Genomic DNA, 27,529 nt, shown 5'->3' with positions numbered 1-27,529 from the left:
TTTTTCTGCCCGTGGCCACAGTTCTCCAATTTGTTATCTCGATTGTTTCCGGGTCTTCTTTGCACGCTGTGTATTCGATTTTTTCAGCAATTTTTTTTTCTTCCTTGACTGGGATACTACTAGGTCGCTAGACAGACGATGAACTAGAAGAGCTAAATAGGAACCAAATTTAAGCAACTTCATTTGACCTACAACAATACCAGGTCATTGAAGCACTGAAGATTGTTTGACTCACAGCTCATGTGAGTTATAAATATTAATAATTTATTATAATATTAATTGTTACTCATGACTGTGAGTCATATTAGTTACTACTTTCCGACCATGATTAATAAACGGCATCAGTTAAAAGAAAATTATAGCATAATTAACTTATTATCCAGTGGTTACAGAAAAAAACAATTTTACTTATACTTGGTAAAGTTCATGACCAATATTTTGTTTAACAATGAAAGATAAATTGTAATCAATTATATAATTTACTATTTTACGCAGAGAATATACTACATATTATATGCAATTAAAAGAAACTGAGTATTTAGTCCATGGCGCATCTGTTTTGAGATGGATGTTGAGAGGTGACTCATATTTTTTTGCAGAAATTATTTGGAAATATCTCATATAATAATAATTTAGTTATCCTACCACTCAAAAAGGTCCGGAACATTGTTTAAATAATCAAAATGTCAAAAAATGAAAGAAAAATTCGATTTTTTTCTTCGTTTTTTTATTATAACTTTAAAAGTGTCCATTTCCGAGAAAAGTTGCTCTAACATAAAAGTTGCGTAATTAAATTTCCTACAAAATAGGATTGGGAAATATTTATAAAAATTGTCACCCTTGTTGCAAATTAGCAATAATTGCGAAAAAAACACAAAAAAACAAGTATTCGCATTTTAATTTTTTTAAACCATTTATGCTTCACTTAGGACCTTCATATTTCACTCGGAAAAACCTTATAATGTAGTAAAACAATACTGTAAATTTAATTGAGATCGGTTCAATACTTTTTGCAAAATATATAGTGCAATCCAGCTGTCGCAAAAAATGCAATTTTTCAATATTTTGCAGGACTGAAAATAAAGCAGATAGCAAGTTGAAATTTTTTTACATACAGAAGAACACTGCACCTTTCATTTGCAATTTGCAAAATTAAAATCGGTTAATTATCACGGCGTCAGAAATGTTCTTAAATAAACATTAATTTTTGTTTCTACGCGCAGGAAAGCGGATACGTTTGCTCTGATTGGGCATTCCAATGACCTGTCAAAAATGATCGAATATTGCGGCTGTGGACAAACAGATGTGTTGTTGTTAATAAAAATTAAGTTGGTGTTTTAGTTTTTATTGTTTTGAGAACAGAGACAAAAGAAAGTTTATACTTGTAGTTACATTTTAAATAGTTTTTAAAAGCAATAGGTACTTAAGTGTAAATATTTTAGCATTGTAATGAAAAATTATACACTCACCAGCACAAAATTCGCCACCCAAAATTTTTGATTAAGTTTGACAATCGATAACTTTATTATTTGTACTCCGATTTTCAAGATTCTTGCATGAGTTTGTAGGTACATGTATTGACGTCGTTTTTATTGAGGTAACAAAAAATTTTTGCTTAGATGGCATTATACGGTGGTGAATGGAAGCGTTGTATTTTCTCCTAATTTTAAAAAATGATGTGGAAAAATTTGACAGCTGATTTTGTTTCATACTCCTTTTGTATTATCCTGGAGGTATCACTAAGGTTTTGTTTTTTGAATTATCCAAATATCTCTTTTATCGTAAGAGCTGTAAATAAAAACACCGCTTTGAAGGTTTTTTTAATTAAATATATCAAACGCACTAAAATTAACAAAACAAAACAAAATTAACAATAAAACAAAACAATTCAATAGAGGGTATGTCCACCTCTTTCAGCAACCACTGCTCGCAATCTGTTTGGAATTGAATAAAGATGTGTTATCCTTGCCTGGAAAATTGCCCGATATTCCTCTACCAGGGCCTTAACTGTACCAAATTTTCTGGAGGCCTAGGCTGACGGCGAATAGCTTTTTTTAATTCATTCCATAAATACTCAATAGGATTGAGATCTGGGCTGCATGTGGGCCATTCTGATCTTATCGATCCAACCTCTATTTTATGAGTCAATCAGTGTTTTTATTTACAAAAAATGGTACAGCTCTTACAAGAAAAGAGATATTCGAATAATTCAAAAAACAACATTTTAGTGATGCCTCCAGGATAACATGACAGGACTATTAAACAAAATAAGCTCTTCCATTTTTCCACAGAATGTTTTTAAGTTAGAAGGAAATGCAACGCTTCCATTCACCCCTGTATAATGTCATGCAAGTAAAATTTTGTGTTACCGGAATAATACCAAACGATATCCATATATGTATCTACAAACTGGTGTAAGAATCTTGAAAATCGGAGTACAAATAATAAAGTTATAAATTGTCAAACTTAATCAAAAATTTTGGGTGGTGGAATTTTGTGCGGTGAGTGTTTATTCTATTTGGAAAATGTAAAACGTTTGATTTACACAAGTTGATTTTCAACAAAATTTCTACCAATCTTTATCTAATATATTAGTTTCCTACTCTATATTTTGTTGTATTTTAATATTTTAATTCCACAGAAATCAAACTAATTTGAATATTGTTTGTGAAATATTGTTTGTGAAATATTGTTTAAACAATTGCATATGTTTAACAATAATAAACTTTTATTCTCTTAAATTTTTATTCTCTCTAAGTTAAAATATATGAACAAAGAAAGTTTTTGCTAAAAAAGTATTATTTTAAACGACAGAGTATGTGTTTTTATTTTGCAATAAACAAATTTATTTATTTATATCGAAATGTACTGAAAATTATAATTAAATTATAATTATGAAGTTTATCAATGATACGTTGTTTGTGATTTTTGCTTCTAGTTACACCAGATTTATTTTTTTTCTCAGCTCAATAATTAGTAGTTTTTACTGATCCGGAATATGTTTGTTAATTTTTTTTAAGGTGTGTGTGATTTTCAAACATTTTGAAAGTTTGTACATAGAAAGAGCTTCAAATAACAAACATTTTAGCGCAAGAAAAATGCACCTATTGTTTCTACTTTTGTTGTAAATGGCACTTTGAAAGTCTGCATCTCGGAAACCACAGAACGTAACCTAACTTTTTTTTTAAAGAAGCGTTTTTAAAGACCTTTCCAATGAGCTTTCATAAATTTAATTTGATTGCGTAGTTTGAAAGATATTTTATTTGTTTCTAACCAAAACAGTTAATGTTTATTTTAAAAAAATTCCTGATGCCGCGCCGTGCTAATTAACCGATTTTAATTTTGCAAATTGCAAATGAGAGGTACAGTGTTCTTCTATATGTAAAAAATGCTTCAACTTGCTATCTGCTTTATTTTACGTATTGCAACATTTTGAAAACATGCATTTTTTTGCGAAAACTGGATTTCAAAATTTATTTTGCAAAATGTATTGAACCGATCTTAATGAATTGTACAGTATTGTTTTATTATATCATAAAGTTTTTCTGGGTGAAATATGAAGGTCCTAACTGTAGCATAAATGGTTGACAAAAATAAAATGCAAATACTTATTTCTATTTTGTAAGAAGGGTGGCAATTTTTCAAATTTTGAACCAATCCTATCTTGTAGGAAATTGAATTACGCAATACATCAATTATACGCAATTATATCAGTACAACTTTTCTCTAAAATGAATACTTTTAAAGTTATAACCAAAAATCGAAGAAAAAAATCAAATTTTTCCTTCATTTTTTGTCATTTTGATTATTTACTTTTTGAGTGGGAGGATAACTCAAATATTATTACAGTGGAACCTCGATAAGTCGGATTAATCGGGAGCGCGGCCGATCCAGCTTACCGAAATTCCGGGCTAGATGGAGAATATGGTAAACATTAGTAAAATACGGTATGCTTACAGATAAACTCGATTATAATTGCAAACACATGAAATGTACATAGGCACAATACATCTAAATTACGTACATTTGTATACAGTATTATTTATTTCTTGGTGAAAAACTCGTCAAAGTGAAAAAATGTTAATTAAAACGAAACCGTAGATTTTCTTATTTTGTTAATGCCATACTCTGCATAGAGTACAAAGACTCGTTTCATATGGGCTCTCTGAACCGCAAAGTGGAATGTTTTCTTGGCGGTGCCTTTTGGTATGTTATACCTGGGTTAAGCAGAAAGCTTGAATTGAGTCGAAATTAATTTCGCTTATTCCCCGTTAGAGGGCGTTCTATCCATACTGCGATATAAATTATTTTAATTTATATCGACAATCTACGGTCGGAATGGTAAAAATCTGTCTTCCTTAGAGCCTCCTTGACAACAGGTAGACCTAGAAATAGTACTATCGGGGGATGGAGGAAGACAGATTTTAATCAAAACGAAACCGTAGATTTTCTTATTTTGTTAATGCCATACTCTGCATAGAGTACAAAGACTCGTTTCATATGGGCTCTCTGAACCGCAAAGTGGAATGTTTTCTTGGCGGTGCCTTTTGGTATGTTATACCTGGGTTAAGCAGAAAGCTTGAATTGAGTCGAAATTAATTTCGCTTATTCCCCGTTAGAGGGCGTTCTATCCATACTGCGATATAAATTATTTTAATTTATATCGACAATCTACGGTCGGAATGGTAAAAATCTGTCTTCCTTAGAGCCTTCTTGACAACAGGTAGACCTAGAAATAGTACTATCGGGGGATGGAGGAAGACATATTTTAATCAAAACGAAACCGTAGATTTTCTTATTTTGTTAATGCCATACTCTGCATAGAGTACAAAGACTCGTTTCATATGGGCTCTCTGAACCGCAAAGTGGAATGTTTTCTTGGCGGTGCCTTTTGGTATGTTATACCTGGGTTAAGCAGAAAGCTTGAATTGAGTCGAAATTAATTTCGCTTATTCCCCGTTAGAGGGCGTTCTATCCATACTGCGATATAAATTATTTTAATTTATATCGACAATCTACGGTCGGAATGGTAAAAATCTGTCTTCCTTAGAGCCTCCTTGACAACAGGTAGACCTAGAAATAGTACTATCGGGGGATGGAGGAAGACAGATTTTAATCAAAACGAAACCGTAGATTTTCTTATTTTGTTAATGCCATACTCTGCATAGAGTACAAAGACTCGTTTCATATGGGCTCTCTGAACCGCAAAGTGGAATGTTTTCTTGGCGGTGCCTTTTGGTATGTTATACCTGGGTTAAGCAGAAAGCTTGAATTGAGTCGAAATTAATTTCGCTTATTCCCCGTTAGAGGGCGTTCTATCCATACTGCGATATAAATTATTTTAATTTATATCGACAATCTACGGTCGGAATGGTAAAAATCTGTCTTCCTTAGAGCCTTCTTGACAACAGGTAGACCTAGAAATAGTACTATCGGGGGATGGAGGAAGACATATTTTAATCAAAACGAAACCGTAGATTTTCTTATTTTGTTAATGCCATACTCTGCATAGAGTACAAAGACTCGTTTCATATGGGCTCTCTGAACCGCAAAGTGGAATGTTTTCTTGGCGGTGCCTTTTGGTATGTTATACCTGGGTTAAGCAGAAAGCTTGAATTGAGTCGAAATTAATTTCGCTTATTCCCCGTTAGAGGGCGTTCTATCCATACTGCGATATAAATTATTTTAATTTATATCGACAATCTACGGTCGGAATGGTAAAAATCTGTCTTCCTTAGAGCCTCCTTGACAACAGGTAGACCTAGAAATAGTACTATCGGGGGATGGAGGAAGACAGATTTTAATCAAAACGAAACCGTAGATTTTCTTATTTTGTTAATGCCATACTCTGCATAGAGTACAAAGACTCGTTTCATATGGGCTCTCTGAACCGCAAAGTGGAATGTTTTCTTGGCGGTGCCTTTTGGTATGTTATACCTGGGTTAAGCAGAAAGCTTGAATTGAGTCGAAATTAATTTCGTTGAAAAAATGTTGTTGAAAAAATGTAGTTGGACTTCCGGGTTATCGGAGGCCGACTTATCGGGGTTCGACTGTATATAATTTCTGCAAAAAAAATATGAGTCACCTCTTAGCAACCAAATGTACTAATATTTTTACAGATGCGCTCTTGTCTAATTAGAATTCCAAAGAAATTAGTTTTGATATTGAACGAAAATTGAGCTCATATAATGTATTAAATCCGGTAACCAATTGTTAAGAGCTTCTGCAACCAACAGTTAATTAAAATAAAGTAATAAAGTATAGAGTAAAAACTTTTAGTTAATTGATTTGAAACAAGATGGGAATGCGTGAATTATCATAACTAAAACTTTGTTTACGGTTAGAAAACATCATTTCAATATTACTATATTTATTTGCAATGCATAACCTGAATTTTCATGATAAAGATATCACATTTCTTGAGTTGAAAATTCGATTTTTTGACTTTGAGTTCGGTTCGAATTTGATTTGATATATCGAACTGGCAGTATGATATTCGTAATCTAGGTACGTAAAAAACACATTGAATTGATGTATCATATTATTTATGCCTTAATTCTCAAATTATATTTTTCTACTTTGAGGTCGGTTATTTCGAAGATGATTCAATATTCAAGATTCAAAATTTATCGACTGCGTTTTCATATATAAATTTGAATTGTAGCAAGTTAGTTAGTTATATATAAGATAATATACACAAATATGCACACGATCCTATAACTTTATCTGTTATACTACGTATGTAGTACGATAATAGTATATTATTCAACGAGCATATAATTATGGCTATTACTCACGATGATGAAGTTTGCGACACGAGCCGTAGAGTGAGTAATAGCCATTACATGCGAGTAGAATACTATACTTTTTCTACGACCTTTTTTTTTATTTTAATTAGTAAAAAAATGAATTATCAACTACTCGAGATTTAAATTATAATAATTTACAAAAATACCTAAATGATATTTACCCCTAGTACGTGGCTGAATAATTAGTTGCCTATTATTACCAAGTTCTAATTTATTGTAAAAATACAACTAGAAATAGTCAATATAAGTTCTATTCGTTTCCGACAAATTATAAGCTTAAATGTGTACCTACTGTCAGTGAATCTAATAAATAGGAAATGGCTGTTGTCAGTGGACGTATTTCATATACAGGGTGATTGATTAGTGGGGTATAGCTCAATAGATCCGCTATAGTAATAGATAGCATTATAAGTTTATAAGAAGAATTGTGGCCAACTTTCAGCTTCACATTTTAAAATTAATTAGAATGTTACAGGGTGTTCGATAACATCGTGGCAGACCAAACTTATGTTTTTTTTTTAAATAGAACACCCTATATTTTATCTTATATTCGAAATCTTCTTAACTTCCCCATTACAAAAATATAAAAGTCCGTTATAATATACAGGGTATTTACAAAGTTATAACCAATTTTATATGAAAATCGTAACAAGTTCAGCTCCCTGTATAAATAAAAATAAGCACGACAGCAATGGTTTATTGGTGTCATATTTTTTTGTTGATTGTGAAAATTTTTAAGAATGGTTGATATTGCTAATTTCCTTTATATCGAATACAGGGTGAGTCAAAAGGCAAGTACATTATTTTCTCAGTAATTTTAAATAGAACACCCTGTATTTTATGTCACTATCAAAAAGTACCTTTACCGTACTTTAAATTTTGTATAATATTCTCTATGTCTAAATTAATTAGTTTTCGAGATATTTTCATTTTTTAGAGCAAATTATTAATTAGGGGTCTAAATCTTTCCAAATTTTAAGTAAGCCACAACTGAATTTTTTAAAACTCATAATTTAAGATTACTGATTATCAATCTACTAATCAATGTAGCAAATAAAGAAAGAAAAATAATTTATTAGTTATAAATTTTACAAAAAAAAAACACAAACACGAAATACAACATTTTGTGAACATAATAATTAAAAACTACTTTTGTATGTAAATGTAACAATGTAACAAATCAAGAACGAAAAATAATTTATCAGTAAAAAATTTTACAAAAAAAAAACATGAACACAAAATACAACATTTTTGAAAAAATTAAAAGCTACTTTTAGTAAAATATTTTATATATTTAATTACAGAAGGTGTTCAAAATGAGTTGAGTGAATGAGTTACTTACATTACGAAGCATTTGTAAATTAACACTTCGAAATACACTTTGTATTCTATTTTTAATCTCTTACCTTCATGTTGGAGGCATTTTATAACCTTCATTCTTAATGTAACCCCAAAAAATTCAGTCCAGTTTATTACATTTTGGTGATCTGGGTGGCCACGCTACTGGTCCATTGAAAAATGAAAATATCTCGAAAACTAATAAATTTAGACATATGGAATGTTATATACAAATTAAAGCAAAGCACGATAATGGTACTTTTCAATAGTGATATAAAATACAGGGTATTTAAAATTACTGAGAAAATAGTGTACTTGCGTTTGGACTCACCCAGTATTCGATATAAAAAAATTAGCAATGTCAATCATTTGTAAAAATTTTGACATACGGTAAAAAAATATGGCATCAATAAACCATTGCCGTTGTTCTTATTTTTATTTATACAGGGAGCTGAATTTGTTACGATTTTCATAGAAAATTGGCTATAACTTTGTAAATACCCTGTATAACATAACAGACCTCTATATTTTTGTAATGGGGAAGTTAAGAAGATTTCGAATATAAGATGAAATATGGGGTGTTCTATTTAAAAAACATAAGTTTGGTCTGCCCGATGTTATCGAACACCCTGTAACATTCTAATTAATTTTAAAATGTAAAGCTCAAAGTTGGCTACAATTTTTGTTATTAACATTTATTGCTATCTATTATTATAGCGGATCTATTGAGCTTTAGTCCAATAATAAATCACCCTATATATAGTTATAATGTATATTTACATTTAACTAGATGTACCTAATATAATAATATAACTATACATAATATGTTATAACATATTTAACACAATATAACTTGAAAAATTAACACAATATCCGTTATAAATTCCAATTAACATAAAAAAAATGAGCTAATGTCACTGTCACTAAAATAAATAATAAACGTCAAAAATTTTAGTAAACAAGATATAAACCTAAAAAATATACTGACATTATTACAGTTAAAATTCCTTTAAACATTTTTCGAACTTAATTATTGATATAAATTACAATAATTATTGTATTAAATAAACAAGTTTAAGTCGTTTTATTTGCAGTTTATATACGATTAATATTAAAAGTGGCATGCGTCCCTTGAATCTAACTTCAGCCCGTGAGTAATGACCCGTGAGTAACTTCAGCCCGTGAGTAATGAATTATTACTCACGGGTACAGTAATGGGTGCTATTATCTATGAAAAAATAGCGAATAATGAGCATGCTATTAAACGGTCGTAGAAAAAGTAATATTATACTGCGTATGTATTACGATAAAGTAAAAATGGGAGAACTTCGTTCCAAATTATTCTACGATCTAGTTCGTCCAAAATTGTTTTAGTTATTTTTTCATTTTTTAAATAATATTGATAAAATAATCCTTCTTCTTCCATAAACTAGCCGTAGAATTCTGTAACTTCATGATTTTCTAACTTTATAATATTATAAAAAAAATTTATTTGGGAAAAACAAATACAATCACTTTTAAACTATTTGACCGATCGATTTTAAATTTGAGGATATTTTAAGCATCACAGTACCCAGCATTCTATTTATAATGAAAGTTATATATGTTCATTTTGGAAAACGTTATTAACATTTATAAAAAACCAAAATTTCTTATATATTTTACAATTTTGTAAACAACAAATAAGGATAGAAACCTTTAGAAACCCCTATTTTGGAAGTTTTTATGTGGCTTATAAGCTTCTTACTCTCAAATTTGTTTCAAATGCTTCACTTTTTGCCGAAAAAAGCGAAAATTGACCGATTTTGGACCTTAATTCGTTAATAACTAATTCAGTCCAAAAAATCGACTGCAGGAAACATATTATACAGTATGGTGCAAATGCCTGGAATAAATTCGATATTTCGTAAACCGGCAACTTTAAGGAAAACTCCCGAAACAGGTCGATTTTAATTTTTAAATTACATTTTGGCATATATTTCATACGAGTGACGTCATACATCATATGGAAGTGGTGACGTAATCGATGATTTTTTTAAATGAGACTAGGGGTCGTGTGATAGCTCGTTTGAAAGAGTATTCAATTCTGTATTCAGTAATACTAATATTAACATAATTGGTTATACACAGTGTCAAAAAAACATTTAAATTAAATTAATTGACAAAAAAAAAGAAAAATGTATATATATATATATATATATATATATATATATATATAATTGTTAATATGTAATGACTGTTGGAATGTAATAAAATTTTTTTTGGGGAATGCAGTCAATAAATTTTTGGGCTATTCAGTGAAACACTTAGAACTTATTAGTCGAGCTTTCGAAAATTTTATTTTCTTTATCAAGACTATCTACAAATAAAAATGTTTAAATTTAGATAAAACTCAAAACAAAACTTAACTTACTGCTCGTGGTTACAAATTAATAATTAAACAACTTACATAAAAACATGAAAATTTCTTAAAAATAATATGTAAACGTAAACATTTTTTGATAGTATGTCAATTCGACATCACTCAAAAAAGTGTCGTTGGACTACTATAATAATTCGATGGGTTGGGAAAGAAATTAATGACATAATTTGTTGCAATTTATGATAGAAGAAATAAAAAAAATAATTTAGGTAGAATTATTAGTAATATTTCAACAAATTTCCAAAAAATTAATAAGGCAAAATGTTATTATAAATTATACTTAATTTATCAATGTCAGATCTCTTATTAATGCAATTTGATTTTTTTATCCAAACCATTTCTTTAAATTCTCTTTTGCGTAAATTAATTTCCCTTTCTAAAATTGTGGTTTCTTGAAACATGAAAACATGATCATCATTAATCACATGTTCTGCCAAGGCACAAGATGGGACATTTCTCTTAATATCACTTTTGTGTGAAGTTAATCTAAGGGATAAATTCCGTGAGGTTTGACCAACGTAACATTTACTACAAGTGTTACAAGGTATAGAGTAAATAAGATTAGAACTCTCCATAATTTGTAGTGGAGTCTTCGTTTTGGTGTAAAGACTGTTCAAAGTTTTAATATTTCTAGTGGCAATCTTAATTTTTGGATTTTGCCTAAATAACTTAACCAATTTGGATGTTAAAGTTTGTATATATGGTAGAGAACAATAAGAAAGGGAATTAGAAAGTTTACCTACCATTTCTGATTGTTCTCTACATCATCATCATCATCATGATGATGATGATGATGATGAATTCTAGAAATGGCAAATAAGAGCTGCGGGCAATTGTGGCACAGGCGAAAAATTTTTGAGGGTCTCGTCCGTTTTTGTCTAAATTTTATATTATTTATTACTGTTACTGGTGTTCCTATATAAATAAAACATAAAAGAAATATGAGATACGTTTTATTATCGTATGCAATACTTTAAATTAAGGCGAATTAGAAACAAAATTTTAACTTTAAAAATAATATATAAAAATGTCTGTAATTTTTGTATTCAATTTATTGAAGTTATTCATTTTATTTATAGAAAAAATCCATTCTTCGATTGTTGTGTTCTGCAAAAACATCGATTACACGTGCATTAAAGTCTAAAGATAACACGAACAGAAAATATTGTACCAAACTCTGAACCGAAACGCGCCACTGGTCCCTGTGTGCACTGCACAAATCCTCACTGTTTTAAATAGGCGATCGCTGGTTTCACGGATTTTAAGATTTATCTTTCTAACTACAGAGTTAGGTTAGTACTGGCTGGTTCAATTTGAATTCTGCACCACAGCATAGTATCTGCACTTGCCACTTGCATCGAGCGGCGTAGAGCAAATAAATATGATTAATAAATAAAGTTATATTTTAATGATTTCTATGATATTTAAAAAATATATTTTAATAATACTATAATATTTATGAGATTTAAAAACAACTTTATTTTAATGAAATGTTATTGGGTGTTCACTGCACAAGTGAACCAATGAAGAAACCGCCCCTGCACCATACTGTATGTAGGTTTTTGTTGCAAAGGTTCATACTACACAAAACAACTAGCATTTACCGGGAGAGGTCAGTGTCACGAGAAAACCCCTTTTCCCTGGACTAATATGGCTCAACTCTGGGCTCGGTAGAATCGCGGGAGTAGATGGTATTAACCTATAATGTAGATTAAAATTGAGTGCTATTAGAAGCTCGGGTGAATGACGGGAGTGTAGATAGTATTAATTTGATAGTGTGTATTGAAAGTTTTAACGAGGGCATTAAATACAGGAGTGAACGGGAAATACAGAGTAAACGGGTAGAAAAGCTGTCATTATCATAAGATGGAGATCGTCGGGATTACATGAAATACGGTTTGGAAGTGGAGATGCCACAAAAATATAATAAACGTAGAAAATGTACTTGGTATCATAAAAAATCGTAATTTCTATGACAACAACATGTTTAATACTTCATCGTCGCCATCAATCAGCCCTGATTTTTCCATTGTTGAACATAGGCCTGGAAATGCCTATTAAAATTTTATAATTTATTATTAAAATATTTTTTTCTTAATGATTTATTTATTTATTTAATTAATTATTTATTGCCAATGTGCTAATTAAATACGCCAATAAAAACAAACGGTCGAAATTGAAATAAACCCCGATAACTTATCAGAATCTTGAAATTGAATGTTTAAACTTCAATTTAGGCAGTTGACAACCCCAAAAATAATAATGTACACATGAATTTTCAAGCTTTGAAAATGCTTATTTTCGCATGTTTCAGTTTATAAATCGCTTAAAATTTGAAATCTATCAAGTTTTGAGAAAAATGACAGAAAATCTTTTTTGTTTAAGATGACCCAAAAATGCTAAAAACATATTTTCGGGAGCAAAAAAGATGATGTTTTGGATTTATTAAAAAACTGTTAAAAGCAATTTCGGCCTAAAAATTTCGCACTGCATCCTTTTGATTTGATTACCGAATTGGAACAACCATACAGGTAGTGTTAACTCCGGACCCCGGAAGTGTCATAGGTTTTCAAAACGGACCCTCAGGAAATATAAGTGGTGACCCCTGACATAGGTAAATTATAGAAGCGGTCTAATATCTCGAGAAATAAACTTCCAAATAAAAGACCAAAAAAAGAGTCTTATATTTTTTAAGAACCTATCAAATAACATAAAACACGACCCTCCACTCCACCCCCTGAAGGTGGGGTGGGGTGTAACTTTAAAATCTTAAATAGAAGCCCTCATTTTTATTACAGATTTGGATTCCTTACGTAAAAATAAGTAACCTTTATTCGAGACATTTTTTCGAATTATGGATAGATGGGGCTATAATCGGGAAAACACTATTTATTAGCGCCATCTATTAACAATTCTAAAAAATATTTCGAATCAATATTACTTATTTATTCGAAATGGAGGAATCCAAATCTGCAATAAAACATGGGGATTCCCATTTAAAATTTCAAAGTTAACCCCCACCCCACCTCCAGGGTGTGGAGTGGAGAGTCGTTTTTGATGTTATTCGATAGGTTCTTGAAAAATATTAAGTACGTATTTTTTGGTCTTTTATTTGGAAGTGTATTTCTCAAGATATTAGACCGTTTCTATAATTTACTTATGGTATCACGATAAATCGTTTTTTTCGATTGTAGCGCCATCTATCCACAATTCGAAATAATTTCTCGAATAAAAGTTGCTTTATTTTTACGTAAGCAAAATAAAAAATATAATAATATCTAATAACAAATGGGCGTTTCCGTTTAATATTTTAAAGTTACCCCCGCCCCACCTCCAGGGGATGGAGTGGGGGGGTCATCTTTAGTGTCATTCGATAGATTTTTGAAAAATATTAAACGCTAATTTTTCAGTTCTTCGATCCAATCTTCATTTTGCGAATTATTCGATCGTCCCAGGCGACGAGCTCCACCCTGGGCACCAGGTACCTCGGAGACCATCGCCGTCATGAAATTTGTGTTCACTGACTTCCAAAACACCCAAATATAAAAATTGAACTCATTTCCGTCAATATTTCCTGAGTTCTAAATTTTCCATCTCTTCGAGATTCACTTTGAAAATGCATTTTCTCATGCACAAACTTTTTGCCGGAGATCAATTTAGTTCACAAAATTGCCTGACACTATCTCGAATTGAATGCAAAAAGTTGCATGACGATTGATCTTACTGCACAAAATTCCTAGGTTTTGGGCTTTTTAGTGCTTCGTTGCTTCGTCTAAATGCAAAAAGTTGTAAGTTTCTAGGTGCTATATTTAAAAATAGATTTATGTTGTGCTAACTTCCCTGGTCTAATAGTAATTCATGACGAATTGTTTTGGCATAGAAAACGTATTACGTTCCATTATTATTTCATTCGCAATATGAATTTAAAGTTGACCTAATTTTTATAATAATGAGAGCACTCTTGAAAATTAGTTTAAGTGAGTAATTGTTCCTAGCCTGTTTCTTACAATGTATAAACTTATGTAGATCTAATGTATGCCAATCTTTAATAAATGCTGGTAGTGTTATAAAATAAAATACAATTGAATAGTTGAACGGTAGTCCTAATTTTACGCATTTTACGGAGCATTTAAAAAAACTGAAATTAAATATAGACCATTATTTATTTAACGCACCATAAAATGCCTTGTAATGTTTTTAATAATTTAAAGCGGCAGCAAGCATTTATGACATACAAAATAAACTTTTGGAATCGTTTTAAAGTACAGTAAAACCTCGATATAACGGACCTCTATTTAACGGACTTCGGATATAACGGACAAAAAAAATCCACTCAAATGTGAAAAAAATTAAAAGGTCTCTGTATTTTACAAAGAATTTCAATAAAATTTTTATTATTTCATAATGCGGACATATTTCTAATAATAGTATCAAAACAGCAAACTGCACAACTGCAAAGTGCAAAACAAAACTTTCAATAAAAAGTTTTTTGATTTATTTTAAACGTATTTTTGTATAACGGACTTTCGGCTTTAACGGATAACCCGTCCCCCCAGTTGGTCCGTTATATCGAGGTTTTACTGTAATACAAAATTTATATCAATATACAGTGAGTCGCATTTAAGACGAAGATACCTCTTTATTTCGGCTATCAATACAAATTCAGATTTGAAATTTTGCACAAAGAGGTTAATGATTCACATTTTTTAAGATAGTCAACTGAAATTTAAATTTTAAACGCGGTCTACTGCGAATCCACAAACGGGGTGAATTTTCGATATTTTGCTTCGCGTTAGGTATATCGGAAAAAATTATTTAGAAAAGTAGTTCCAAATATTATTCTAATCCCACATACCAAATTTCATGACAAAATTCGCACTTTTAGTTTTTTCAGTATTTGTAGTCAAGATCCTAAAACCTACAATTGGCTGTCCCGAGATGCATCTCGGAAAAACGAATGCTGATGACACAATTGACGGCCACACCTAAATGTTGACTAGATCAGGATCCTGACTACAAATACTGGAAGAACTAAAATTGCGATTTTTGTCATTAAATTTGGTATGTGAAGTTATAATAATATTTGGAACAACTTTTCCAGATATCTTTTTCCGATATCTCTCGAAACAAAATATCGAAACTGCACCATGTTTGTGGATTCGCAGTAGGCCTCATTTGAAATTTAAGTTTTAGTTGACTAACTTTAAAAATGTGAACCATCAACCTGTATGAGTGTGCAAAATATCAAATCTGTATTTATTTTGATAGCCGAAATATAGGGGTGTCTTCATCTTAAATGCGACACACTGTATGATCACCATCATTCTCTTTGCTTTTATCCCTATGCGGGGTCGACTTCCCTATTTTAATTTCTCCATAAATTTATATTTTGTGTCATATCAATATCAATCCTTTTTTATAAGCGTCTCCTCCCAGGTATTTTTTGGTCTGCCTGTCCTACTCCAAGAACTCCTATGAAATCATTTCATCTAAAATTGGTGGAGGAGGTAATCAAACCAATGGGCGCCGTAAATTATCGCGCCGTAAAAAATCGCCCGCGTGGCCAAAGCCTTAACGTTAATTGTTTTGTCTTCAATCTTATTCTTACTGATATAGAGCTCGGGAAATATGCACTTAAAAAAACCCTAAAATATGCATGCAAATATGCACAAAAAACAACAGTTGAAATATGCACATAAATATGCTTTTACGCATTTAATGTATATAAATACAGAAACGCAGTAATCCTTGTTTTGAAGGTATTTAATTATTTATTTGATGCCAATGGACTGTCGAGGTATTTGCTAAAAAATATTTATTTTATGCTAGTCATAAAAAATATTTATTGAAATTTCTATAACCTACATCATTATATTCATTTTTTATTCTTTAATTTATCATCATTATTTATTATTTATTATTTATTATTACAATTATTATTAAAACACGTTGTTAAACGTTTTTCAAAATTTTCTACAGAAAAACAGTCGTAGGTATGTCTGATTGTAATTGTTTAAGCATACACGGAAACACTTCTTTCTACTTCACATGAAGTTAAAGAAGCAAACTTAAAATATTGTTTAATTAAGAGTTCTACCTATAAAATTAACTTATCGTCACATTTCCCCATCTTAATAATATTGTTTTAAATTATTTTTTGATGTCCCTTATTTTTCTTTAACACCGTGCATATTTTTGATACACTTTGTTGGTTTCACCAAGGTGTTTAATTATTTTATTTAATGAATTGATAATTTCAATACTTTGTTCTAAAGAAATGTTTCGCTTTTCTAATTTAGTAATTGACTAAGCAATATTTACAAAATTAGTTTGGATATGTGTCAAATTACTTTTTAATAACGGGTTTTTGAAAACATTCACACATTTTTCATAGCACCTGAGTTACGTCTACATCGAAACTACAAATGACGTCTCTAATTCCCTCAAAATTATCGGTTATGAAATTTACGGAATTTAACCATGTTCTCCATCTACACTCACCGGCAGAGAAAACGGGCACCCCAAAAAATGGGTCATCTTTAATGTCTTGTATTTCCTAAACCTGATGTCCGATTTAAGTAATTTTTTTAATGTGTTATAGCCCTATTCTTTATCAATATCGCTGTAATAATACTGTTGCTAGACAGGTACATTGTCATTGTATACAGGGTGTACGAATCAAACTGTGTTTTTTTCTCAAACTTTGGAACACCCTGTGGAATGTTCTAGCTTTTATAAAATACTAAAATTAAAACCCAACTATGCCACAGATTCTCTTAACATTCTGTTTTTTTTTATTCATTCGCTTATGTTGGATAATAAAAAAGTTAGGCACTTTAACAACTACCCCTGTTTTCCGTCAATACAGGGTGTTTTTCAATAAGTACGGCAAGCTTTAAGGGGTAATTCTGCATGATAAAATAATGACAGTTTGCTTTATAAACTTATGCCCGCAAATACTTCGTTTCTGAGATAGGGGGTGTTGAAATTGTTCTTACAAACTGACGATGTATTTATTGCTCTAAAACGGTTTGTGATATGCAAATGAAATTTGGTAGATTTTAAGAGCTAGTTATTGCGCATTTTTTGGCATACAATTGAGAATTTTATATTCACCATTGGCGTGCATACGGGATATATCTAAAATATTTATACCCGTATGCACGCCAATGGTGAATATAAAATTCTTAGTTGTATGCCAAAAAATGCGCAATAACTACCTCTTAAAATCTACGAAATTTCATTTGCATATCACAAACCGTTTTAGAGAAATAAATAAATCGTCAGTTTGTAAGAACAATTTCAACACCCCCTCTCTCGGAAACGAAGCATTTGCGGGCATACGTTTATAAAGCAAACTGTCATTATTTTATCATGCAGAATTACCCCTTAAAGTTTGCCGTACTTATTTAAAAACACCCTGTATTAACGAAAAACAGGGGTAGTTGTTAAAGTGCTTAACTTTTTTATTATCCAACATAAGCGAATGAATCTAAAAACAGAATGTTAAGAAAATCTGACGCTATAGTTTGGTTATAATTTCAGTATTTTATAAAAGCTAGAACATTCTACAGGGAGTTCCAAAGTTTGAGAAAAAAAAACACAGTTTGATTCGTACACCCTGTATACAATGACAATGTACCTGTCTAGCAACAATATTATTACAGCGATATTGATAAAGAAGAATAAGGCTATAACATATTAAAAAAATTACTTAAATCGGACATCAGGTTTAGGAAATACAAGACATTAAAAATGACCCATTTTTTGGGGTGCCCGTTTTCTCTGTCGGTGAGTGTAGTTATCACAAGTTCAGGTGGTAATGGCACATTAGGTAAACGATCTTTATACACCTACACTCGCAGAAAGGCTTTTAAAAATATGTTTTTATATTTGATACAAGGGTATTGACCATTGTAAATTCCATCCTTACAGTTTGTAGCATCCTGCTACTCTATTTGTAGTAGACGCGTGCTCTAGACCAGCGGTTCTCAACCTTTTTTACTCAGCGACGCACTAACGTACTCCTTACAGATTCGCGACACCCTTATATGTACAACTGTTTGCTAGTAAGTACAGATGAATATATTAGGAAATATTTACGGATTGGCACTTTTTTGATTGGTATAACGTGGTATATACCTAATAGTTAAAAAATGGTTGAATGCATGACAAGTAAAAAAATATAAATAAAAATATCGTATTCGTAAATCTCGCGACACATCTGATAGGTTCTTCCGGCACACCAGTGTGTCGCGACACGGTGGTTGAGAACCGCTGCTCTAGACAAGTAACAAATTTGAAAAAAATATTTTTAAATGTTGGCCAACCTTTGGTCATATGGCGCAGCATCACTTAACCATAACAAAATGTTTTCACTAATAAAATGTGACTGCATATTGTAGAGTCCCCTTCGTCTCCTTTATTCGTCGCCTTATAAATTGTAAAAGGCAGATATTAAGGATATTACCAGAAAGAGGTTCCACGAGAATTTTCAGATTTATTGTTTAGATCTCATTTCTCTTTAAAAAGCATCTATGCAAAAAAATGCAAAAAAGTCTGAAAATATGCAACTTTAATAAATGCATATGCACTTACAAAATTTATCCAAAATATGCAAATATGCACTTAATATGCATTTTGCATATTTCCCGAGCTCTACTGATAATCATGATTTTTGTTTTGTTTATTTTATAATGATTTATGTTTTGTAATATCTTTAGATTTTTGTTGGTCTACTCGAATTATCGCTTTCTAATATCGGTATAATATTCTTAAATATATAAAATTTTCGACTTTTTCAAAAGTGTATTCTCCTACTCTAACCTTTCTGTTTTCAAAGTTTTTTTTCTCAAATCTCGTTATTTTGGTTTTTTCCTGGTTTATTTTTAATCCCATTACTTTTCCCTCTGTTACCATTTCGTTTAACATTTTCCGTATTTCTTGTTGTATCTTCATCTCCTCTTGCGTTAGATTGTTATTGATGTATATTTCCGGCTTTGATTTCCTTAGTTTGTTTTTGTTCTTCATAATTTTTATTTTATCATTTTTGTTTTTTAGTTTTACAAGACATGTTTTGTCGCCTATTTTATCAGATTCTTCTATTTCTACTTTAATACCTAATTCTCTTTCCACGAAATTTGCCATAACCTCGTTGACTACATTTGGGTTATTTGTATCCATCGGTAGACCCTGAACAATAACATTGTTAGCTTTTCTCTCTTTCTCGAACTGTTCTACCTTCATTTTCACTATCTTTAGTTCCTGTTTTATTTCATCATTTTCTTTTTTTAGTTGTTGGTTACTTTGTTTGAATTCATTTATTTCTTTTTTTAATTCTCTTAGGTCATTTCTGTATTCTCGTTGTTCTTCTTTTATTCCTTTTACCTCCGTTGATAGTTGTTGTCTTTCATCTGTTAAATATTGCATCATTTTTATTAGCTGATGTATTTTGTTTTCATTGCTATCCACAATTTTTATTTCTTTTTATGTGTTTTTACTCTATATTATAGCAAGCGGTAAGCTCTAGTTCCCCGGTCGACCCGTCAGAAGTTCTGGAACTTCTCAAGCAATAATTGAGTATGAATTTAAATATATTAAAAAATTTTTTTCTTCGAAATCTTGTTGATTTATTTTATTATTAATTGATCGATTTCCTTTCTTGGATTTTTAAAACTTTTTGAAAAACCGGCAACATCGTTTTCAATTTGATCAAGACTTGGTCTCTTATCTGTTGTCAAAATAACTGGAATTTATTAAATGTCGTTTGTTTTGATTAAAATAAAATGTTCTATAACTTTACTTATAGAACGATTTTTGCCACTATTCTTTGCACTGGAGATAGTTTATTTCCTTATACAATTTTTCGCATATAGTTGGCTGGGTATTTATTTCTCACTATTCCCTCAAAAATCGGGATAAACACTGGAGAAAATGTTTAACACTTTTATTTCGCACAATGCGTTGTTGCCTATCCGAATGATATCGGTATAAATTTGTAGTGATTCTCACATCCAAAACCTAATACTTTTCACAATAATTTCACCATCAAAGCATATAATTTTATTTGTAGTAACTCCGTCTTCAAATTAACAATCCAAATACTCTGTTTTTGTCCTACTAAGGTTTAAACCTTTTTCCTCAAGAGCTTGTCTCCACTGTTCCAATTTTTGTTGTCAATCACTTTCACCATTTCCAACTAACACTACATGAACAGGATATATATTAAACACTAGCGAATGCTACCCTGTAGTTTCGCTATCATCTGATCCAAAACTAATGTGAATAAATAAGGACTAACCACCGAGCCTTGGTGCAATCCTACTTTGACATTAAATTTATCAGTCTCTCCCACACCTGCCCTAACACTAGTCGTAACTCCCTCATAGATATCTCTCACAATATTTACCTATTTACCGGGAACTTCTTTCTTATTAGGTACCCACATTCCTCGACTAACTGTATCATATGCTTTCTTAAGATCAATAAATCATACCATATGAGCGATTGCTTCTTTATTCTTTTATTTTTCCATCAACTGCTTTATAATGAAAATTGCATCTGAGTTGATTTGGATATATATTACTTTTTCAGAGAGCACACCGGTACTCGTCCAGACTTCTAGACATTTCCTTTATGGAGTTCCTGGATACATTCCCGTCTACATAAGAAAGGGAGATACCCCACTCGAAGAAATAAATCCTAATTTGGCTGAAGCTTTCTATGTCAATGCTCAGAAACACAACAGAATAACTTATGGCAGATTTATTGGGGGTAAATCTGATAACGAGGCGATTAAACCCGGATATCCAGATGGAATCAAAATTTCTGAAGTTGACAAAACTTTTTTAGATACAGATCTTGATGTTGAAGATGAAGAACCATCGGTTAGCAAACCTCAGGAATCAAAAACTGAGAAACCGTCCAGTAATATCCAAAAGATACCGCGAGCATAACACTGTGATAAATAGACTTAAGGTATTTATTTTTGAATTGTAAATACATCAAATTGTTACAATAAGTGAGTCTTTAAGTAAACAATAAATTATTTAAATTAGGTTCAATTTTATTTCGACTTATGACAATCCGTTGAACATTCGTTTACATTTACAATATAATATATATATATATATATATATATATATATATATATATATATATATATATATATATATATATATTATGCACAGATATCAAAGTGAGGTCCTGACATTACGCGCACTTAGTGAGGACCGGTAGAAAACGTAGACATAATCGTTTCAACTCTTCATAGTGACCTTGACAAGTAAATAGCAATTAAAAAATGACGAGTATACACAAAAAAAATTACGTATGTGTGCCCCGTATGGTTCAAGTATATTGCCACCCAAGTGAGGCCATTATACGCAGCTATTAAAGTGAGACTGTATATACTTTTTCGTTATGCGCACAAAATGAGGACAACTTTACGTGTATATTTCCTTACAGCTCATCAAGTGAGGACCATACAGTGTTGTCGATAAATATGAGATTAATCGTTTCTACTGCCTTTTTCTGTATAACACAGTAAGAATTATTATTGTTTCGATGTTTCAGTCACTTGTAGTTATAAGAAGGATGTGGACTCTTTGTTCTTGCTCGTACTGTTTGTTAATTTTATAACATTTTAGTACCTCAGCATTAAATCACGGTAGCCTTATCGGAGACTAGCGTTAATAAAGAAATAGTTTTATATTTTTTAATAATTTACGTTAAAGATGGATAGGAAAGCAAGAATTTTGAAAATAGCGTTAGTTGAGAACAATAATAATCAAAATGGAGGATACAGTGATAGTTCAGTTATGTGAAATTTATATTGAACTTAATATATAAATATAAAAGCCCGACTTTTGATCTAAGGGGAACACAGTTTTTACGGTACATACATATCTGTCATTTGTCAACCCCCTCCCTTCCATTTCCCCCACCCCTTATTTTTAAATAGGAAAGAGGGGCGTGTGCTAGCTCATTTGAAAGGATATTCAATTCTCTATCCAGTATTATTAACATTGACATAATTATCTATACAGAGTGTATTTTAGTATAGGTACTGTTGCCCCTGTCGATTTTCATTTTGAAATGACAATTTTCCAACCTTAATTTTAGTATACAAGATGATTTACTTAATTTAATTAAACTTAATGTACCTTTTTTACTGACTTAATTTTACAGTTATTCCACTAGATGGCAAATACAGTGAATATGTGCATATGTTTTATTTCGAATAATCATTTTAAAATAGTTTTAGTTTTCTATTTTCTCTGAAAATTGTTGCAAGCTTCTTGTTCTTATACTTAAAATCATGTCACTACAAATTTATACGAGACTGCATATTAAGAGTATAGAAAGTATTATAATATATGACATACATGCTTTTTTCCATTTATTGAAGATATTTCACCTTATCCTGAAACAATGCAATGTGACCAAGTGTCCTCAACTAAAAAAATATATCCCACTATTTTGATATTAAATGTATAGTTTGTACTATAAACCGTATTGAAATAGATTGCAACATGTGTGTGTGGTTGGGATATTGACTGCGAAACCTAAGGCTTCATTCGCCTAATCATATTTACCTTTGATTCTTATAACAATAAATAAAATTGATTAACATTTTATATCAATATTATTAGTGTTTTTAAACAATATCAGTATGATCTATCAGTATGATAAAGTCAAGATAAACAATACTATAACAGAAAGCTTTGAGGTCAAACAAGGACTACGACAGGGTGATCCATTATCGTCTATAATGTTTAGCATATTACTAGAAAAGGTTATACAGGAAGCAAACATTAATAGAACAGGTCTGATCTACCACAAAAAACATCAGTGCTTGGCAGTCGCAGACGATTTGGTAATCTTGGCTAGGAGCAAAATAGAACTTATAGAAACACTCATGAAACTCGAGGAGAGGGCAGCAACCAAAGGATTGTATATAAATGAAGCAAAAACAAAGTATATGAAATGGACAAATAAGCAATTCGTTCGGGGGCAATACATAACAATGACAACAGCGAAGGGAACACAGTATAAATTCGAAGAAGTTGAGAGATTTGAGTACTTAGGAACTGTCTTCACAAGAGATCCTAACTGTGAAGAAAAAATACAAAAGAGAATTATGTCGGGCAACCGCGCTATATTTGCTTTTAATGGGTTGTTAAGAAGTAAACATATATCACGAAGAGCAAAACTAAGAACTTACAAGACCGTAATAAGGCCGATAGTAACGTATGCTTCTGAAACATGGGTCACAACAAAAAAACATCAAGAGTTGTTATTAGTTTGGGAGAGGAAAATACTGCGCAAAATCTTCGGTGGGAAAAACTTAAATGGACAATGGGTAAGAAGAACAAATAAGGAACTAACTGAGCTCTATCAAGATCCTAACATACTAGCAGTAATTAAGGCGCAAAGACTTAGATGGTTTGGCCATGTGCAGAGGATGATTCCATCTAGAATTCCCAGAATGGTACTATCTAGTGCATTGGCAGGGAAAAGACGAAGAGGAAGACCGAGGTCACGATGGAGTAATGGAGTTAGAGAAGATATGAGAAGAATTAACTTAAGGAACTGGGAAACAAAAGCGACTGACAAAAGGGAGTGGAAAAGAATAGTACATCAAGCCATGGGCCTACTAGGCTCGTAGTGCTTACATATTATAATATCAGTTTTCTAATATTATCCAGTTCCATATCCAGTTCCGAATCCAGTGGTTATATTTCTTCCGTATTGTTTAGTTTCGCTTCCAGTGATTGTATTTTTTTCTTGTTTTTTTTTAAATATTTATTTATTATTTTATTACTATATTTTTTTATTGTGCTCATAATAGATTGCAACATTGTCTACAGACATGAATGCAGTAACAATAAATAAAAAAATCGGAGATCCACACCCCGGATTTGAAATCGAAACCTCTGCTTTACGAATCCGAGATCCGAGGTCTACCCACTAGGTCACTAGGCTATCGCCCTTAGACAATATTTTTTCCTGAAACGGGGAACTTTTAAAGCCGGGTCTAGACTATGTAACAAAACATGCTAATAACAAAGTTGTACAACAAATTTGTTGTACAATTTTGTTATGTAACTTGTTATAATATAGCATGAGTATCCAGACTATATAACAAAAAACAAAACAACAACATGCGCATAAATTTTGCAGCATTTTAGATGGATAGCTGGTCGGTTAGGTAGTATATAAAATTGCGTCATATAAGTATGGAGGATCTCTTCATAGCAACAGCAGCTTGTGTAATATTGTGGAGGCGACACCGGCGTGTTAAATTAATATTTTGGATGTGTCCTTCATTAGCAGCTCGAGCAAAATATAGGTAGTGGTACAGCTCCTTCAGCTGATCTGGAAAGAGATAACATAGACCCATCGACAGGAGACATTAAATGTGATGGCAGTTTTAAAAACTTCTTAAGAATAGAAAGTTCTGATTTTGAATTTCTTATAAATGAAATCGGCCATAAAATAGGCAGGAAAGACATTTCGAGATGCAATTCCAGTAAGAGAAAGATTAACAGTTATATTATTAGCAAAGTATATTTTTTAACCTTTTTACTCATTGTTTCAGAGAGGAAGTATAACATTTCTGTAAAATTTAATTCCTCAGTATTATCGTCTTCACCTGTTCATGATTGAGTGTCACTGTCTGTTTGAATTGGTGTAGCTGGAGAAGTAGCGGATGTAGGTGTAGTAGACGGAAGAGAAAGGCTCAGATATATTGTATGATTGAGTGCCTGTTTGAGTAGCTGATGAAGCAGTCTGCATCTGTGTAGCGAATGAAGTGAATGTTACAGGTTTTATGTCTGAACACTCTGCTCTGTAGAGAATAGTATTTATGTCAAATTTAGAGTTGATTTGCACCGATTTGCTGTTAAGGTTCCGCGTACTGCTTTTCTTTTGTTGGCTTGAGTTATAGGCGTACGTGCATTAGTTTTAACTACAGTTTCTGTATCTATTTTCACTTCTATTTCAGTCTATTCATCGTGTTTTTTATTTGTTTTTTAAATCAATAAATGTAGCTCATCCCATAGCAGTCCCATAATACTCGTTACTTACGAAATAGCTCAATTAAATGAGTAGTCAGTTCTTTCGACAATTTCATCGCGTAAATAACCCTACGTGAACAGAGCAAAGAAAAATCTAGCACAATCACTCCAGAATGAACAAGGCGATATGACTCCAACGGTTGCTGCTCGCGTAGGTACTATGCCAGAGAAATGTTTCAATAACATGTTTTTAGGTGTAGATCAGTCGCGGTGCGGTTTTATAACTTTCTTTGATGTTTACCGACATCTGTTGGATAACATAAAACATGCTATATAACCAGAAAAATGTTATACAACACTGTGTTTTAAAACTTGTTTATTTAAAATTTTGTAACAAGTTACAAAACTGTGTTATTTAACATGTTTTGTTACATAGTCTGGACCCGGCTTAACGGTAACTTCTTATAGGTAATACACTACAATTTCTGAATATTTTTTCTGAAATCTATCGAATGGTACCAAACACGACCCCCACGGAGATGGGGGGGGGGGGTTACTTTAAAATCTTAAATAGGAACTCCTTTTTTTATTTCAGATTTGGATTCTTTGCGTAAAAATAAGCAACTTTTATTCGAAACGTTTTTTCTAATTACGGATAGGCTATAATCGGAGAAAACGGGTGTTGGAAATGGAAAATTAAATTAAAATATGGAAAGTCCCCACTAAAATGGAAAATTTTACTTAACTTTTTTGGTTTTAGAACCTAATAATCACAACCCAATAGGTCCTCAAAGCGCTCGAGTGACTGCACATTTAGCATACTTTGCTCCCCTACTATATATGTATTATAAATAATATGCGAAGTAATTATTAACCCAAACAACCATAATTCAACTTTTATTTACTAATAAAGAACTGGACGAAAGTGTCACATCAGCTTTTATGAAACACATGAATATTTCCATAAAAAGGTAAGTGATCTGCTTGAAATCGATATTCCCAAAATCATCTAAAAATTGTTTATACTTGAGTACTTTGAGACTTGTATGAAATGTGAATACCGAAATACGATTAGGAATCTCCATTATGTAATTTTTAAATAATACATAATTCTTAGGAAATGAAAGGTATTATACAAACGTGTTAAAAAATACTACCTACTGAAATTTTTTGATGGCAATAAATGATGAATTGGTTTATCGAATTTATTTTTAAGGTGATACAGTAGCGATCAACAGGTAGCCAAAACGCGTTCCAAGATTGAGGCTGTAATTTTGAATATTTTTTCGAGATATTTGGCACACGTATTTGTAATATAATAAAGAATGGCGGTACAGAGCCCAATTTGAAAAATATATTAATATGTGGAAATTACTCTGTAAATAAATACAATATTAAAAAAACGAGTCTGTACCGCCATTAAGAAGAACAAAAAAATACACTTTCTTCAAATAAACTTTTTTATCAGATGCTTAGATTTTGTGTCATTTTGGAACTACTAATGAAATAAAAAATTTTAGTAGTTCCAAAATGACACAAAATCTAGGCATCGGATAAAAAAGTTTATTTGAAGAAAATGTATTTTTTTGTTCTTCTTAGTGGCGGCACAGGCTCGTTTTTTTAATATTGTATTTAATTACAGAGTAATTTCCACATATTAATATATTTTTTAAATTGGGCTCTGTACCGCCATTCTTTATTATATTACGAATACGTGTGCCACATATCTCGAAAAAATATTCAAAATTACAGCCGCAATCTTGGAACGCGTTTTCGCTACCTGTTGATCGCTACTGTTTCCTCTTAAGTAAAATATGTCATTTGGATATTTTTTTAAACTCGATAGATCCTAGGGACATGTCGGTAGATCGGTAGGATCATCACTTTTGGTAGTTTTGGGAATATCCCAATTGACAACGCAATATACACCGACGCCGTCT

The 27,529-nt window shown here is 31.4% G+C and overlaps 1 protein-coding gene across 1 annotated transcript in view; it reads left to right on the top strand.

The window, feature by feature from the left end:
* Positions 1 to 21,625, top strand: part of LOC126878653 (uncharacterized) — a 33,625-nt gene extending 12,000 nt beyond the window's left edge. Inside the window, exon 2 of the mRNA XM_050641496.1 lies at positions 21,163 to 21,625. Within this exon, the coding sequence (XP_050497453.1) occupies positions 21,163 to 21,524 (362 nt within the window). The 3' untranslated portion in view covers positions 21,525 to 21,625. The remainder of the gene's footprint in view (positions 1 to 21,162) is intronic.
* The last annotated feature ends 5,904 nt before the right edge of the window (positions 21,626 to 27,529 follow it).

This window comes from Diabrotica virgifera, chromosome 10 (assembly GCF_917563875.1).
Source record: "Diabrotica virgifera virgifera chromosome 10, PGI_DIABVI_V3a".
NCBI lineage: Eukaryota > Metazoa > Arthropoda > Insecta > Coleoptera > Chrysomelidae > Diabrotica > Diabrotica virgifera.
The sequence above is the reverse complement of the archived record's forward strand: the minus strand, read 5'-3'. Positions and strand labels throughout refer to the sequence as shown.